Source organism: Pseudorca crassidens, chromosome 9 (assembly GCF_039906515.1).
Source record: "Pseudorca crassidens isolate mPseCra1 chromosome 9, mPseCra1.hap1, whole genome shotgun sequence".
Lineage (NCBI taxonomy): Eukaryota > Metazoa > Chordata > Mammalia > Artiodactyla > Delphinidae > Pseudorca > Pseudorca crassidens.
This window is the reverse complement of record NC_090304.1, coordinates 5,896,402-5,912,067: the sequence shown is the minus strand read 5'-3', so window position 1 is coordinate 5,912,067 and position 15,666 is coordinate 5,896,402. Positions and strand designations below refer to the sequence as shown.

Sequence of the window (15,666 nt, the reverse complement as noted above, 5' to 3'; positions counted from 1 at the left end):
ACTTTGGGAGGATAAACGGATTGAACATTTGCATGTTGATAGTGTAATATTGCTGAGTACTACTTTTGCCAGTATCCAAGAAGAAGAATGTATGTATATTCTAGTAAAAACCTTTAGGGGAATAAAAATGTGCTTTTTCTATAATGTCTGAACTAAGATTATTCCTCTTAAAGATGGTGTTGAGATGCCTGTCTTCATCCTGAATTTCAGAGAATGATTTGGCTACTTGTAGCCACAGTTTTTTTCTTTACAGAATTGTGGCAATATCATGGTTACTTGTGCAGCAAGCACACTGAACAGTTGATTATACCACATAGTATGCAGAAAAGCAGGGCATGTTGGTGGAAGAGATCCAGCACTTTAACTCATTTCTCAGCCAGTTGGTTTTTTGGAGGACATGTTTGTGGTTGAGTAACTGTATCCTGACTCAGAATTTTAGGATCATTCTGTATATAGTAGGTATTTGATATTAGTTCTGAGGGAACTTTTAGGGGAAAAGTTCACTTTGTGTTATATATCCCTCTTCTTCAGAGCATTGTGCCTTCTCAGCTATCTTTTTTTTTTTAATCAGAGACTTAGGTGTGAATAAAGCTTCTTGCCAAATTCTATTTATGGATTACTCTGCCTTGTTGGAATTACTGTGATCTGCTAACGTCTTTCATATATAGAAAGTGTTCTGTGTACTGTTGATCTCTGCAGAACGTGATCTTCAGTTAGCCCAGAAAATATTTGAAGGCTGAACTGTCAACAAAAGAAATGCAAGCTTTTCAGCCCTGTCAGTTGATCAGTACACATTCTTTGTAATACATTAAAGCAGTCGTGTTAAAACTAAGCATGTGCCTTCCTTTATCTTTGTGGTCAGGCCTCTTATTTTAAGGGCCAGTAAGTGTTAAATCAAAAGGTAAAAACTTGGGCCCAAGGTTCAGTCACTGTAAGGCAGTGGTTCCTACTGTTCTTGTACTACCTTAGGGTGTTTCCATTAAAATCCCTCATGAGGTGTAATGAAATTATCACATTTTCTAAACAAAGATTATAAGCTTTTATTTTTGAAAAATGTTATCCACACCCTCTCATTTAATACGGAGGTCCTGAGTAATCCAGTAGGGTGAGGGGGAAACCCAAAAAAGTTTGAAGAGGTCACTGCTATAGAGGAGCAATATAGAGTCTGTATCTATAGTCCTTGGCACTTAGTAGGTGTTCAGTAAAGTTATTATGAATGAACAGACATTTCTTCTCTTATGTGGAGCCTTCACCAACCATTCTGTTACTTCTTCTTGGACTCTAATAACATTTGTATCTACCTATCTTAATACAGTACATTATCACATTGAATTGTAATACTGTAATTTATTTACATATCTGTCTCCCCCTACTGGCCAGCAGTCTCCTTCAGGGCTAGGACTGTGCCTTTTATCTTTGTATGCAGAGCATCTGGCTGTTACTCCATGTTCAGTGTCCTGTTTTATGAATGAGTAAGTGTTCAAATAATTTTTTTTTAAGAACTTATTTTTCTCATTCTTTTTTTTTTAAGATTTTTTTTTGATGGGAACCATTTTTAAAGTCTTTATTGATTTGTTCTGTTTTTTTTTATGTTTTGGTTTTCTGGCCACGAGGCCTGTAGGATCTTAGCTCCCTGATCAAGGATCGAACCCCCACCCCCTGCATTGGGAGGCGAAGTCTTAACCACTGGACCGCCAGGGAAGTCCCCTCAAATAATTTTTATAGCACAAACCACACATACACACATAGGAAGGTGGTAGGCAACGATCTATCTACATATGTACCTGTCCCAGTGTGTGATCTTACAGTAATGATGGGTTTTCAAAAATATGGAAAGAAAGAAAATGAGAACAACACTTTAAAGTTCAATTGATTTTTAGGGTATGTATATGTCCATACTTTTGTGATAGAGGCTAGTTGAGAACCTCAGCTGCTTTCTTTAAAGATGTGTAAGAGCTTATTAAGCACTTATCAAATAGGGGATTTGGTATATGTTGGAAAGATTCAGATTTAATCCACATAGCTTTATAAATTTGTAAAAAGATGCCCCAAACTTTTTTTAAAGCAGTATCATGATGTGGACATGAAAATCCAGTTATTACTTGGCTTCTTATACCATCACCAGCAAAGAGGCTGTGTAATTAAAAACTTTTCTATCAGGTAGTGGGGTAGATCTATCTCAGATCAGAATCTTAGAGAAAATAGGAGACATAGAAATCTTGCTTAAAAAAAAAAGTTGGCAATTTCATTTTTACAGAAGGTGTGTAATAAATGTCACTGACTACAAATACAGAGAATGAGAACAAATTTTAATACCATACACAATAAATGTACTAAGTTCAAAGCACTCTGATATAAAATAAAATGATCTCTGGTTAGGAATAACAATATTTTTATTTCAGCCAGAATAGCTGAATGTCCCGTAAGATAATTTGTCAAGTAAAAGCTAGAATTAGAAGTCAGGAATGGTAGAATGTTAAATAAATAGTGGCATAGCTAGAAATGTAGTATCCCTTAGCAAATATCAGAAACCTCCAACCTTAGGGAAGGTCTTTTGCTAATCTTCTTTCTACCAAGCATGGTTTTCTGATTTATAGATAGTCTCCTTTGTTGCCAGTAGGTCCCACCACTTTACTTCCTCTCGCTGACAGAGTCATTTCAGTTGTCTGGGTGTCTTCTTCCTTTGACAGTTACTTCCAGCTGTCTCAAGCTACTGGTCTGGCTGAAGTTTCATTCCAAAATGATTTCAGTAGTATAGGGTGGTTAGACCATTGGTTCTGAAACCAAAGTGCTGGGGTTCCAATCTCAGCTGCACCAATTACTAACTTTGTAACTTGGGCAAGTTACTTCTATCCTACATTTGCCTTTTTTATTTTTATAAAGTAGAGAGGATACTATTCTTCTATGTGTTAATACATGCATAGTGCTTATTACAGTACTCGGTACGTGGTAAGCACTCAAATGTTAACTGCTATTACTACTGTAATTTTGCCCTGGCATCATAGTTCACCTTCAGAGCAGTAGCCCTTGTGGGTGTCATTAATAAAAAACTAACTGCCTTTTCATACTTTATACAATTTCTTCATTCTCTGACTCCTTTGTATCCCTAGGGGAATGGGAATTGCCTAAGCTCTCCAGAAAGAACTGCCTCTAACATCTGGTTGATTGAGATACACGGAGGTTTGTTTAATATGGGGGGTAGGCAGACAGCAGGACGATGTGGAAGTCCCTAGGAGGGCTACCCTGCCAACCCACCACTGGTCTCTCTCAGTGTCTCTGGTCAGGACAGAGAGGGCTAGGTCTGGAATTTAGATAGTCTATGAATAAGGGCAGGCAGACCTGGGGGACCCGTATGTAGCAAAATTTCAACATGGTATAATGTAAAAGGGAGCAAGGCTGATATCTTAGATGGAATCAGATTGTTGAGGACTTTATTTTAGAACACAAAGGGACCTTGAATTATTTACCTCCAGGGGAAAACTAGGATCTAGAGAGGTTAAATGATTTACTTAAGTGCCTAAGATCACACAGAAAGTAGCAATAGTAGAATTGACACTAGATAATTTCTCCCTTTAGACACTTTTACTTTCTTGTTTTTCTGTTGTTTTCTGAGAGGGTTAACTTAGGTCAGTTTTACCTTTCTTTTTCTTTGTAAAATAATACCGCCATATTTCCTGATTCTCACAGGTTGATTATCTTAGCAAGAAAAACTATTTGATATAAAATGATAGAATTGTACAGTGATTCTTTTTTTTCTTTTTTTTATTGGCTTCGTTTCTGTGCATGGGCTTTCTCTGGTTGCGGCAAGCGGGGGCTTCTCTTGTTGTGGAGCATGGGCTCTAGGCACGCAGGCTTCAGTAGTTGTGGCACGCAGGCTCTAGAGCGCAGGCTCAGCAGTTGTGGCGCACGGGCTTAGTTGCTCCGCAGCATGTGGGATCTTCCCGGACCAGGGATAGAACCCGTGTCGCCTGCATTGGCAGGCAAATTCTCAACCAGTTCACCACCAGGGAAGTTCCTGTACAGTGATTCTCAAAGGGAGATTTTTGATATATTACGTTACTAATTTTTAGAAATTGTAAAATATTTATAACAAAATTTGCCATTCTAACCATTTTTAAGTGTATTAATTCAGTGTACTGCCATCATTACTGTTTCCAAAACTTGTTTTCATTACCCCAAATAGAAATTTTGTAATCATAAAGCAGTAACTTCCCATTCCTCCTCCACCCAGCCCCTGGTAACCTCTAATCTACTTTCTCTATGAATTTGTCTACTCTAGGTACTTCATAAGTGGAATCATACAATATTTTATCTTTTTATGTCTGACCTATTTCACTTAGCATAATGTCTTGCAGGTTTATCCATGTTGCTGCATGTATCAGACCTCCATTTCATTTTATAGCTGAATAATATTTCATTGTATATATAAACACCACATTTTATTTATCTGTCAATGGAAATTTGGGACTATTTCCACTTTTTTTTTTTTGACCATTGTGGATAATGCTATTATGAACGTTGGTGTCAAGGTGTCTGAGTCCCTGCTTTCAGTTCTTTTGGGTATATACCTAGAAGTGGAATTATTGGATCATATGGCAATTCTGTGTTTACTTTTTTGAGGAATTGCTAGACTGTTTTTTTACACAGGCTGCAAACAGCAATGCATAAGGGTTCCAATTTCCCTACTTCCTGACTAACACTTGTTATTTTGTGTTTTTTTGATGATAGGAATCTTAATGGATGTGAAGTGGTATCTCATTGTGGGTTTGATTTTTAGTGATGTTAGACATCTTTTCAAGTGCATATTGGCCATTTGTGTATCTTCTTCGCAGAAATTTCTGTTTAAGTCCTTTGCCCATTTTTGAAGTGGGTTTATTTTGTTGTTGAGTTGTAAGAGTTCTTTATATATTCTAGGTACTGATCCCATATCAGATATATGATTTGCAAATATTTTCTCCCTATGGTTTCTTTTCACTCTGTCATTAGTGTCCTTTGCACAAATTTTAAAAAAAAATTATTTAATTTATTTGGCTGTGCCGGGTCTTAGTTGTGCATGTGGGATCTTCTTTGCCGTGTGCAGGATCTTTAGTTGCGGCATGCGGGATCTAGTTCCCTAACCAGGGATCAAACGCGGGCCCCCTGCATTGGGAGCGCGGAGTCTTAATCGCTGGATCACCAGGGAAGTCCCCAAATTTTAAAAATTTTGATGAAGTCCAATTTTGTCTGTTTTTTTTGCTTTTGCTTTTGATATCGTTTAAGAAATCCTCGTTAAAGCCAATGCTGTGAAGATTTTCCCATGTTTTTGTCTAAGAACTTTATTATAGTTTTAGCAGTTATGTTTATGTCTTTGATCTATTTTGAGTTAATTTTTGTACTGTATGGTGTCAGTAAGGGTCCAACTTCATTCTCCTGCGTGCAGATACCCAGTTTTCCCTGCATCATTTGTTGAAAATGTATTTAATCTTAATTAATTTAAGTCTCATAGTCACATGTAGCTAACATTTTGGACAGCTCAGATCTAGCTGATCATGTAATTTTTCTCCTTTAATCTGTTAATGTGGTGAATTATATCAGTAGATGGAGTGGAAATTCTCAGAACTAACAAACTGCTTCTGCATTTTTGGCACATCATGGTAGTTCATTAAATACTGAACAACTTTTTTTAGTCACTTGTCTGTGTGTCCTTTCATATAAAATCAACTGAAATGTCTATGGAAATTGTTTAGAAAAAGACTTTGCTTTCTCAAAAAAATGATATCAGGCAATGTGTCTTCTATTGGTCTACATCAAACTTTATTCTTATAAAAATACATTGCTTTACTTAAACATGTATGTTGTATTACCTTTATTCTTTTACAGATTGCCCATCATTATTTTGTACTGAGATAGAATTCATATGCTAGGCAATTCACCCTTTTAAAGTGTGCAATTCAATAGTTTTTAGTAAATCCACAAAGTTGTGAAAACATTACCAGTATCTAATTCTAGAACATTTTCATTACCCCAGAGAAACCCAGTACACATTAGCAGTTTTTCCCCATCTCTCTTCCTTCCAGCCCCTGGCAACCACTAATGTGTTTTCTGGCTTTATAGATTTGCCTATTCTGTCCATTTCAGATAAAGGTAATCATAAAATATGTAGTCCTTTGTGATTGGCTTTTTTCACTTAGTGTGTTTTTTAAAGTTCATCTGTGTTTGTAGCATTTATCAGTACTTCACTCCCTTTTTCTGCTCAACTGTATTCCATTGTATGGATATATACCATATTTTATTAGCCATTTGTCAGTTGATAGACCCTTGGGGTGTCCATCTACTCTGGTTATAATGAATAATGTTGCTATGAATGTTGGCGTACATGTTTTTGTGTGGCGTGTTTTCATTCTCTTGGGTAAATACCTAGGAATGGAATTTCTGGGTCATATGGTAACTCTAACCAATTTGAGGAACTGCCGGACTGTTTTCCAAAAGATTTGCTCTGTTCTACATTGCCACTAACTGTGTATGAGGGTTTTGCTTTTTTCACATCCTCACCAGCACTTACTACCTAGTAGTTGTGAAGTAGTATCTCTTGGTTTTGATTTGCATTTCCTTAATGACTGATGAGCTAAAGACTAATGATGTTTCATGTGCTTATTGGCCAGTTATATATCTTTGAAAAATACTCTTTCAAACCTTTGCCCACTTTAATTTTATATTTTGTCTTTTCATTTTTAAGTTGTAAGAGTTCTTTATATATCCTAGATATTAGACCCTTATGAGATATATAATTTGCAAATATTTTCTCTCATTTTATAAATTGCCGTTTACCTTTCTCGATAGTGTTTTTGAAGCACAAAGTTTTAATTTGGGGGCTTCCCTGGTGGCGCAGTGGTTGAGAGTCCGCCTGCTGATGCAAGGGACGCGGGTTCGTGCCCCGGGCTGAGAAGATCCCACATGCTGCGGAGCGGCTGGGCCCGTGAGCCATGGCTGCTGAGCGTGCGCGTCCGGAGCCTGTGCTCCGCAGTGGGAGAGGCCACAAAGTGAGAGGCCCATGTACCGCAAAAAAAAAAAAAAAAAAAGTTTTAATTTTGAAGAAATCTAGTTAATCTATTTTGTTGTTGTTACTTGTGCTTTTGGTGTCTTATCTAAGAAACTGTTGCCTAATCCACAGTCATGAATATTTACACCACAATTTCTTCTAAGAATTGCATAGTCTTAGCCTTTACATTTAAGTCTGATCCATTTTAAGTTAGCTTTTTTGTATAAGGTGTGAGGTAGAGGTCCAGCTTCATTCTTTTACATGTGGATATCCAGTTGTCCCAGCACCATTTAAATTTTTTTTTTTAATTTTTAAAATTTTTATAGTTTTAAAGGTTGCTTTCCATTTACACATGTTTAGAAAAGAGAATGCCAGATGTTTCTGTGTAATAGTGGATACCTGTTTGCATCTATTCTTGCACCATTGTCTTTTTTTTTTTTTTTTTGGCCATGCTGCAGCTTGTGGAATCTTAGTTCCTCGACCAGGGATTGAACCCGAACCCTCAGAAGTGAAAGTGTGGAGTCCTAACCACTGGACTGCCAAGGAATTCCCACCATTGTCTTTTCTACAGCTAACCATCTAGGAGAGGAGAGGAGAGTAGAGTAGAGTATAGTATAGTATAGTATCTGTAGCCCTTCATCTTATGTGTCAGTACTTGAGTTAACTAAATATTCCATTTATGTGGCTGTTTTTACCATTTAATATAGTTAATTACCACCTGACCAGGAGTGGTAAATATTTTTTTAAGGCAGTTTCTAAATTTTTTTTTTTTCGGCTGTGTTGGGTTTTTGTTGCTGCGCGTGGGGTTTCTCTAGTTGCGGCGAGCAGGGGCTACTCTTCGTTGCAGTGTGCGGGCCTCTCATTGCGGTGGCTTCTCTTGTTGTGGATCACAGGCTCTAGGTGCGCAGGCTTCAGTGTTGCAGCACGCGGGCTTGGTAGTTGTGGCTCACGGGCTCTAGAGTGCAGGCTCAGTAGTTGTGGCACACGGGCTTAGTTGCTCTGTGGCATGTGGGACCCTCCCGGACCAGGGCTCGAACCCGTGTCGCCTGCATTGGCAGGCAGATTCTTAACCACTGCGCCACCATGAGTTTGCTCATGGTGAGTTGGAAAACATGAGTTTGCTATATAGTTTGGTAATCTAAATAGAATAAATGATAATTGGTTATTCAGGAGTAAAACTCACTAGTTAACCCTGGAAAGTACAAATTGCTTTTGAGTGAAAATGTGGTTGGAATAGATTTCATAGTTCAGTTTGTGCCTACTATTTACTGTGACACTGGGTTCAGCAAGGGCTGGTGTCTATGGGAAGCCAGAAACATCCTTTAGGTTGCCAAAAAGCACCTAGAATTAAAAAAAGCACAGCATGCTAGTTAAACCATTTAGAATTATTTGGTAATGTTGGTAGGCTGGAGGAGATTGGTGGCTGCTTTCCTTAGTGTTAAAGTGGCATTGCCTTTTGAGTTTCACCTGTAGCAGATTGTGTCATTGACTACTTATTTCCAGGGTTATTTTGAGGATTGAATATGTTTTTTAAGCACTTAGAGATTTGCCGTAGATGTTTACTTTCACCAGGGTTTACATATAGATAGGAGAATGGTGGGGGGGACCCTTATCCTTGACAGTGTTAAAACCAGCACAAATAATTTCACATTACTGTTGACCTCCCAATTGCAACAATCAAAAGAAAACAAGAATTTAATTTTTCTGTAGTCCTTCAGAAATGGGCATAGCTTGGCTGGGGCAGGAGTTTTCCTTATATCCTTACACTTTCCATATTGAAAGTACAAATGGAAGAATAATTCTTCTTGAATATAGGAAAAATAAAAGCATATAAAAAGAAAGAAGAGACAGAGAACTTCAGGCTACCATGTTAGAAATGTTGGGATAATCAAGATGATGATATCTTGACTGAAAAAGAGTCGGTAATAGTTGACCTAGGAAATGTTAAAGTTTGAAAATATGACTGGGATTTTTTTGATGTGCATATTAGAATTTATGCAAAAGAATGCTTTCTTTTCTCTTTGAAATTGAGGTATAATTGACATACAATATTATATTAGTTTCAGGTGTACAACATTCAACATTTGTATACATTGCAAAATGGTTACCACAATGGTTCCTTACCATCTGTCACCTTACAAAGCTAATATGGTATTATTGACTATATTGCCCCATGCTGTACATTACATCCCCATGACTTGTTTATTTTATAGCTGGAAGTTTGTACTTCATAATCCTATTCACCTGTTTCACACCACGCCCACCCCTCTGGCAACCACCAGTCTATTCTGTTTATGACTCTGGATTTTGTTTTGTTAGTTTTGGTTTTTAGATTCCATATATATGCAGTGTATGTCTTTCTCCGCCTGATTTATTTCACTTAGCGTCATACTCTCAACCCTCACGTTGCTGCAGATGGCAAGATTCCATTCCTTTTTATGGCTGAGTAGTATTCCATCGTGTGTGTGTGTGTGTGTGTGTGTGTGTGTGTGTGTGTGTGTGTGTACACATATACCACATCTTTATTCACCCATCAATCAATTAGACACTTAGATTGATTCCATATCTTGGCTATTATAAATAATGCTGCAGGGAGCTTAAGAATGCATATGTCTTTTCTTTTTAAAAAATATTTATTTATTTTTGGCTGCACCAGGTCTTCCTTGCAGCATGTGGGAAATTTAGTTGCAGCATGTGGACTTCTTAGTTTTGTCATGCAGACTCTTAGTTGCATATGTGGGCTTCTTAGTTGCAGCACGCATGCGGGATCTAGTTCCCTGACCAGGGATCGAACCTGGGCCCCCTACATTGCGTACACGGAGTCTTACCCACTGGACCACCAGGGAAGTCCCGCATATATCTTTTCAAATTCATATTTTCGTTTTCTTCGGTTAGATACCCAGTAGTAGAATTGCTAGATGATATGATAGATTGATTGATTGAGTCTTCATTGCTGCGCGTGGGCTTTTGGGGGCTACTCTTCGTTGCGGTGCGCGGGCTTCTCATTGCACTGGCTTCTCTTATTGTGGAGCATGGGCTCTAGGCACGCAGGCTTCAGTAGTTGTGGTACGCGGGCTCAGTAGTTGTGGCGCATGGGCTTAGTTGCTCCGCGGCATGTGGGATCTTCCCGGACCAGGGCTCAAACCTGTGTCCCCTGCATTGGCAGGCGGATTCTTAACCGCTGCACCACCAGGGAAGTCACTTTTTTTTTTTTTTTTTTGCCATTCTATGTGGCATGAGGGATCTTAGTTCCGCAACCAGGGATCAAACCCACACCTCCTGCAGTGGAAGTATGGAGTCTTAACCACTGGACAGCCAGAGAAGTCCCTGTTACCTTTTTGATAATAGTCATTCTGACAGGTGTAGGATGATACCTTACTGTGGTTTTGGTTTGCATTTCCCTGATGATTAGTGTCATTGAACATCTTTTCATGTGCCTCTTGCCACGTGTGTCTTTTTTGGAAAAATGTTTATTCACATCCTCTGCCCATTTTTTAATCAGTTTGTTTGTTTGCTTGTTATTGAGTTGTATGAGTTCTTTATATATGTTGGATGTTAACCCCTTATCAGATAAATTATTTACAAATGACTTCTCCCATTCAGTAGGTTTCCTTTTTATTTTGGTGGTAGTTTCCTTTGCTGTGCAGAAGCTTTTTAGTTTGATGTAGCCTCATTTGTTTATTTTTGTTTTTGTTTTCCCTTACCTTTGGAGTCAGATCCAAAAAAATTGCTAAGACCAATGTCAAGGAGCTTACTGTCTATGTTTTCTTCTAGGAGTTTTATGGTTTCAGGTCTTACATTTAAGTCTTTAACCCATTTTGAGTTAATTTTTATATATGGTATAAGATAGTGCTCCAGTTTCATTCTTTTGCATGTAGCTGTCCAGTTTTCCCAACACCATTTGTTGAAGAGACTATCCTTTCCCCGTTGTATATTCTTGCCTCCTTTGTCATAAATTAATTGACCATGTATGCGTGGGTTTATTTCTGGGCACAAATGAATGCTTTCTAAAAGTGATTATTGTGGGAAACTACATTTATTCCGATGGTATTGTTCCTGCTTTTTGACATACTTGGAACTCATCTTTTGGAGTTCTCTTCAAAGACACATATATGAAATAAGGTGAGGAAGAGAACGGAGTGGTGTCTTCTAAAAAACGAACCTATTTAAGAAATTGTCAGTGAAAATACCACCCCCCCTTTCAAATATAAAGGTAACTAAAAATATTTTGAGCAGTGATGGCATTTTTAGAGTGAGAGGTCTACTAAATTAGGTCTTTTGGCCTTTGAGCTGTGATTTATGGCAACAAAGTGCTAGGTAAGAGTGTTATAAAGTTTTTTGTGTTTTTTTTTTAATATTTATTTTATTTATTTATTCTTTTTGGCTGTGTTGGGTCTTCATTGCTGCACGTGGGCTTTCTCTAGTTGCCCCGAGCGGGGGCTACTCTTCGTTGCAGTGCGCGGGCCAGTGGCTTCTCTTGTTGCGGAGCACGGGCTCTACGTGTGCAGGCTTCAGTAGTTGTGGCACGCGGGCTCTAAAGCACAGGCTCGGTAGTTGTGGCACATGGGCTTAGTTACTCTGCGGCATGTGGGATCTTCCCGGACCAGGGCTTGAACCGTGTCCCCTGCATTGGCAGGAGGATTCTTAAGCACTGTGCTACCAGGGAAGCCCAAGAGTGTTATAAAGTTTTTTTACCAAATATGGAAAAGATATCAGGTATCTATCAGTGTTTCTACCTAAAACTGCTAAATTGAATCTTGCTCTCCTCTGGTGTGCTCTCCTCTGTGTGTAGTTTTTATTTTTTATGACTTATTTCTGCCCTTTCCTTGATCCCATTCCCTAAGAGACCTTTCTACAGTGTCTCATTTTCTTATGTGTTTATATAAATTCAGGTGCCATGTAATCAATTCTAGATCATCAATATCTAACTTTAAATTCCAGGTTTGGTTGTCCTTAGCACATACTGGAGTAGGGCTACTTTACCATTCATTGCCTCCCACGTGAATTGTCCTATGTGTATGTATTCAAGAAACTTGGACAGACTTTAACACTGGCTAAAGTAAAATATACCAAAAGGTAAATTTGCAGCAAAAGCAACGTGTTATCTTAAAAAAAAAAAAGCTTACAAGATTATTCACATACCATAAAATTCACCCGTTTAAAGTGTACAACTCAGTGGTTTTTAGTATATTCACAGAGTTGTGCAAACATCACCACTATCTAATTCTAGAACATTTTTAATTTCTCCCAAAAGAAACCCATACTGTTAAAAGTTACTTTCTATCTCTCCCTCTCCCCAGCCCATTGCAACCATTAATCTACTTTCTATCTCTGTGGATTTGCTTCTTCTGGACATTTCATGTAAATAAAATTATGACTTTTTGAGGGCGGTGACCGAGTCTGGAGCTGCCCCAGGAGCCGGATCTGTCGTATCCTCTCTTCCACTTCCTGTTGCAAACAATAAAGTCCATTCGTACAGTAAAAAAATAAAAATGTGATTATGGTCTTCTGTGTTTGGCATCTTTCACTTAGCATGTTTTTAAGATTCTTCCATATTGCAGCACATATCAGTACTTCATTCTTTTTTATGGCCAGTTACTATTCCATTGTGTAAATATACCACGTTTTGTTTATCCACTCATCAATTGATCGACATTTGGGTTGTTGCTGCCTTTTGGCTATTATAAATAATGTTCTGCTATGAACATCTGTGTACACGTTTTTGTATGGACGTGCGTTTTTAATTCTTTTGGATATATACCTAAGATTAAAATTGCTGGGTCATAGGATAACTTACTGTGTGTTTAACTTTTTGAGGAACTGCCAAACTGTTTTCCAAAATGGCTGCAACATTTTACATTCCCATCAGTACTGTATAAGGGTTCCAGTTTCTCCACATGCCCTCCAACACTTGTTATCGTCTACCTTTTTGATAATAGCCATCCTATTGGGTGTGAAGTGGTGTATCGTTGTGGTGTTAATTTGTATTTCCCCTAATGACTAATGATCCCGAGCATTTTTCATGTGCTTTTTTGGCCATTTGATCCCGAGCATTTTTCATGTGCTTTTTGGCCATTTGTGTATCTTTCTTTGGCAAGACACTATCCTTAATGCTGAGTATTGATGGTCTGCTGTTTGGAATACTGTTGTTTAGATTAACTTTCTTTATCTGCTGTAAAAGAGTTTCTGTTTCATTAATTCAAGTGTTCTAGTCTATTCTTGAAGGTTGTTTTAGAAAGCTAATCTAGACAGGGCCTTCCCCATGAAAAAATTATGTTTTGTATCCTGGCCTGTAATGTCTATGAAGACAGTTTAAGCAATGATAGACAAATAAAATGTTAAGTAGACCCGATTTGGTCATATTTTCGTTGTAAATTTATATCTCTAGGCTCAAAGAGTTAGCAGTGGTAAAATGTACAAAGTAGGAAACCTAGTGACTCATTTAAAATTTTGTACATTCTGAGACTATTAGCTGACCTTTGGTTGAGAAAAAGATCTATAAGGCAAGGAAAATTGATGCTTAACATAGCAACTGAAAGGCATGAAAAAGTACATGATTTCATCCTTATGTCCCTCTCTCCCCAGCGTGGTACCATGCGACGACGCTATGAAGATGATGGCATTTCAGATGATGAAATTGAAGGAAAAAGAACTTTTGACTTGGAAGAGAAACTCCACACCAACAAATATAATGCAAATTTTGTTACTTTTATGGAAGGAAGAGGTCAGTATCATTTGGGTTCAGACCTGCAGCCCCTTGATGTAGGAAGTTGTAGACTCTGGGAGCTGTGGGCTCAGCATCTCTGCAGCCAAAGTACTGCCTGTTGATGCTGTGATGCTATTTATCTGTATTTTCTCTTACTACTCAATGCCACTCATGCACACACCCCCGCCCCAGTCCTCCCACCCTGTGAGTCATTCTCTGCTATATTGGAAAAAGCAAGCGTTTATTAGGGCAAGAATGTTGGAATTTTTCCCTAAAGGCCTCTTCCTTCTTCTTCTCCCATCCCTTGGTTTGGGTTTATTTAAGAATAGTATAATAAAAATCCTTTTATGCATGTACCTGCCCCACCAAAACTGAGCTCTATGTGTATCATGCAGCTTTGTTCCTTGGCAAACTTCCAAGGATGTCATGGTATGTATTGTAGTGGACAGAGTTACATATTTAGGCTATTAAGTGACAGGGCGATGATTTCTGCTTAGGATTTATGAGATGACTCGATAGTACTATCCCCTGTTGGTTAAATTCTGAATTATTGTGGAAGTATAGATTTAGCAAACCCCTTGAGCCCTGCTTCTCAGTGTGCTCTCCCTATACCTTAAGAGATGCTTCTTAATAACAAGCATGTATTATCTAACAGCAAAACTGTATACACAGAAATAGCAAATACCATCTCTACCTTATTATTTAGGATCCATTTTATGGTCCTTTCGTCTTTTTCCAGCTAAACCTTTTCCCTTTCTAACAATTGTTTTCCTATGGTGACAGATTTTAATGTAGAGTATATCCAGCGAGGTGGCTTAAGAGATCCTCTGATTTTCAAGAACTCCGATGGACTTGGAATAAAGTAAGTGTTTGCTGTTTGATTGGATGTGGTTGCAAAATGGCCACGTTACACCCAGGGCTATAGACAATGCAGTATGGATAATCCAAAGCATAGATCATTGAAAATATCTAAAAGTGTGTTGTTATAGGTAAGTGAGAAAATACAGATGAGCTATATATAAAGAAAATAAATTTAAATCTCCTAAAATCTACCACCCTGAGATAATCCCTATTAACCTTTTCTCATATATTCTTTTTTCCTATGTATATATATGTACATATATATACATTTATATTTCAAATATGTTTTAATCCTCAATATGAAGATTGATATGTCTTGACTGGGGAGTTCTTAGTTCTTTAAGAAAAAACTCACCTGACTAGAGTAGTTGTGCTTCCCATTATACTTACTAGTGTTTGTTTCATAGGATGCCAGATCCAGACTTCACTGTGAATGATGTCAAAATGTGTGTGGGTAAGTATTAAACTTGAGGCCTTTGAGTGTCTTTGAGGCAAAGATCTAAGATTTACAACTGAGTCTTAAATCCCTTACTGAGATTTAAGGCTTAGGAACATTGAACTATATATTTGATTGAAGTATATACTACTTGAAATAGTTTCTTGATTAGAAACTACTGTTTAGCAACTGAGGATTTTCTCAAAGGTAGTTATAGAAGTTGCTTCATTTATTACTACCCATTAGACATACAACATCTGAACATCTGCCTCTTTCCTACCTACTGTTTTTATCACTGTGCATCCTTCCTTCTCTCCATGAAGAGCCTACCTTCCAGGGCAAAATTTCAAAAGTGAAATTTTATATCTCTGAGCCAAGAATAACACTTCATTTATGATTCTCTTCCTTTCCCTAAAAGCCATGGAGAAATTTCCAGGAAATTTTCACCAATGCTACATTTGGTAACTTGGCTAAGGTTTGAAACTTTGTAAGCTGAGAAGTGGGTTCATTAAAATTTCTCTTCATTGGTTGATTGGTTAACCATTCTTGATTGGTTAACTTGAGTCTTAATAAGAATTGTATTTTCTTTCTTCTTTTTTTTTTGGCTGCACTGGGTCTTCGTTGCGGTGTGCGGGCTTCTAAAAC

The 15,666-nt window shown here is 37.9% G+C and overlaps 1 protein-coding gene across 2 annotated transcripts in view; it reads left to right on the top strand.

Moving 5' to 3' along the window:
• The window catches only part of KDM2A (lysine demethylase 2A), a 102,881-nt gene that overhangs the window by 48,071 nt on the left and 39,144 nt on the right, over nucleotides 1–15,666 (top strand). For both annotated transcript variants that reach the window (XM_067748129.1, XM_067748130.1), the window contains exons 3-5: nucleotides 13,604–13,742; nucleotides 14,508–14,586; nucleotides 14,993–15,039. In XM_067748129.1, the coding sequence (XP_067604230.1) occupies nucleotides 13,604–13,742; nucleotides 14,508–14,586; nucleotides 14,993–15,039 (265 nt within the window). The remainder of the gene's footprint in view (nucleotides 1–13,603; nucleotides 13,743–14,507; nucleotides 14,587–14,992; nucleotides 15,040–15,666) is intronic.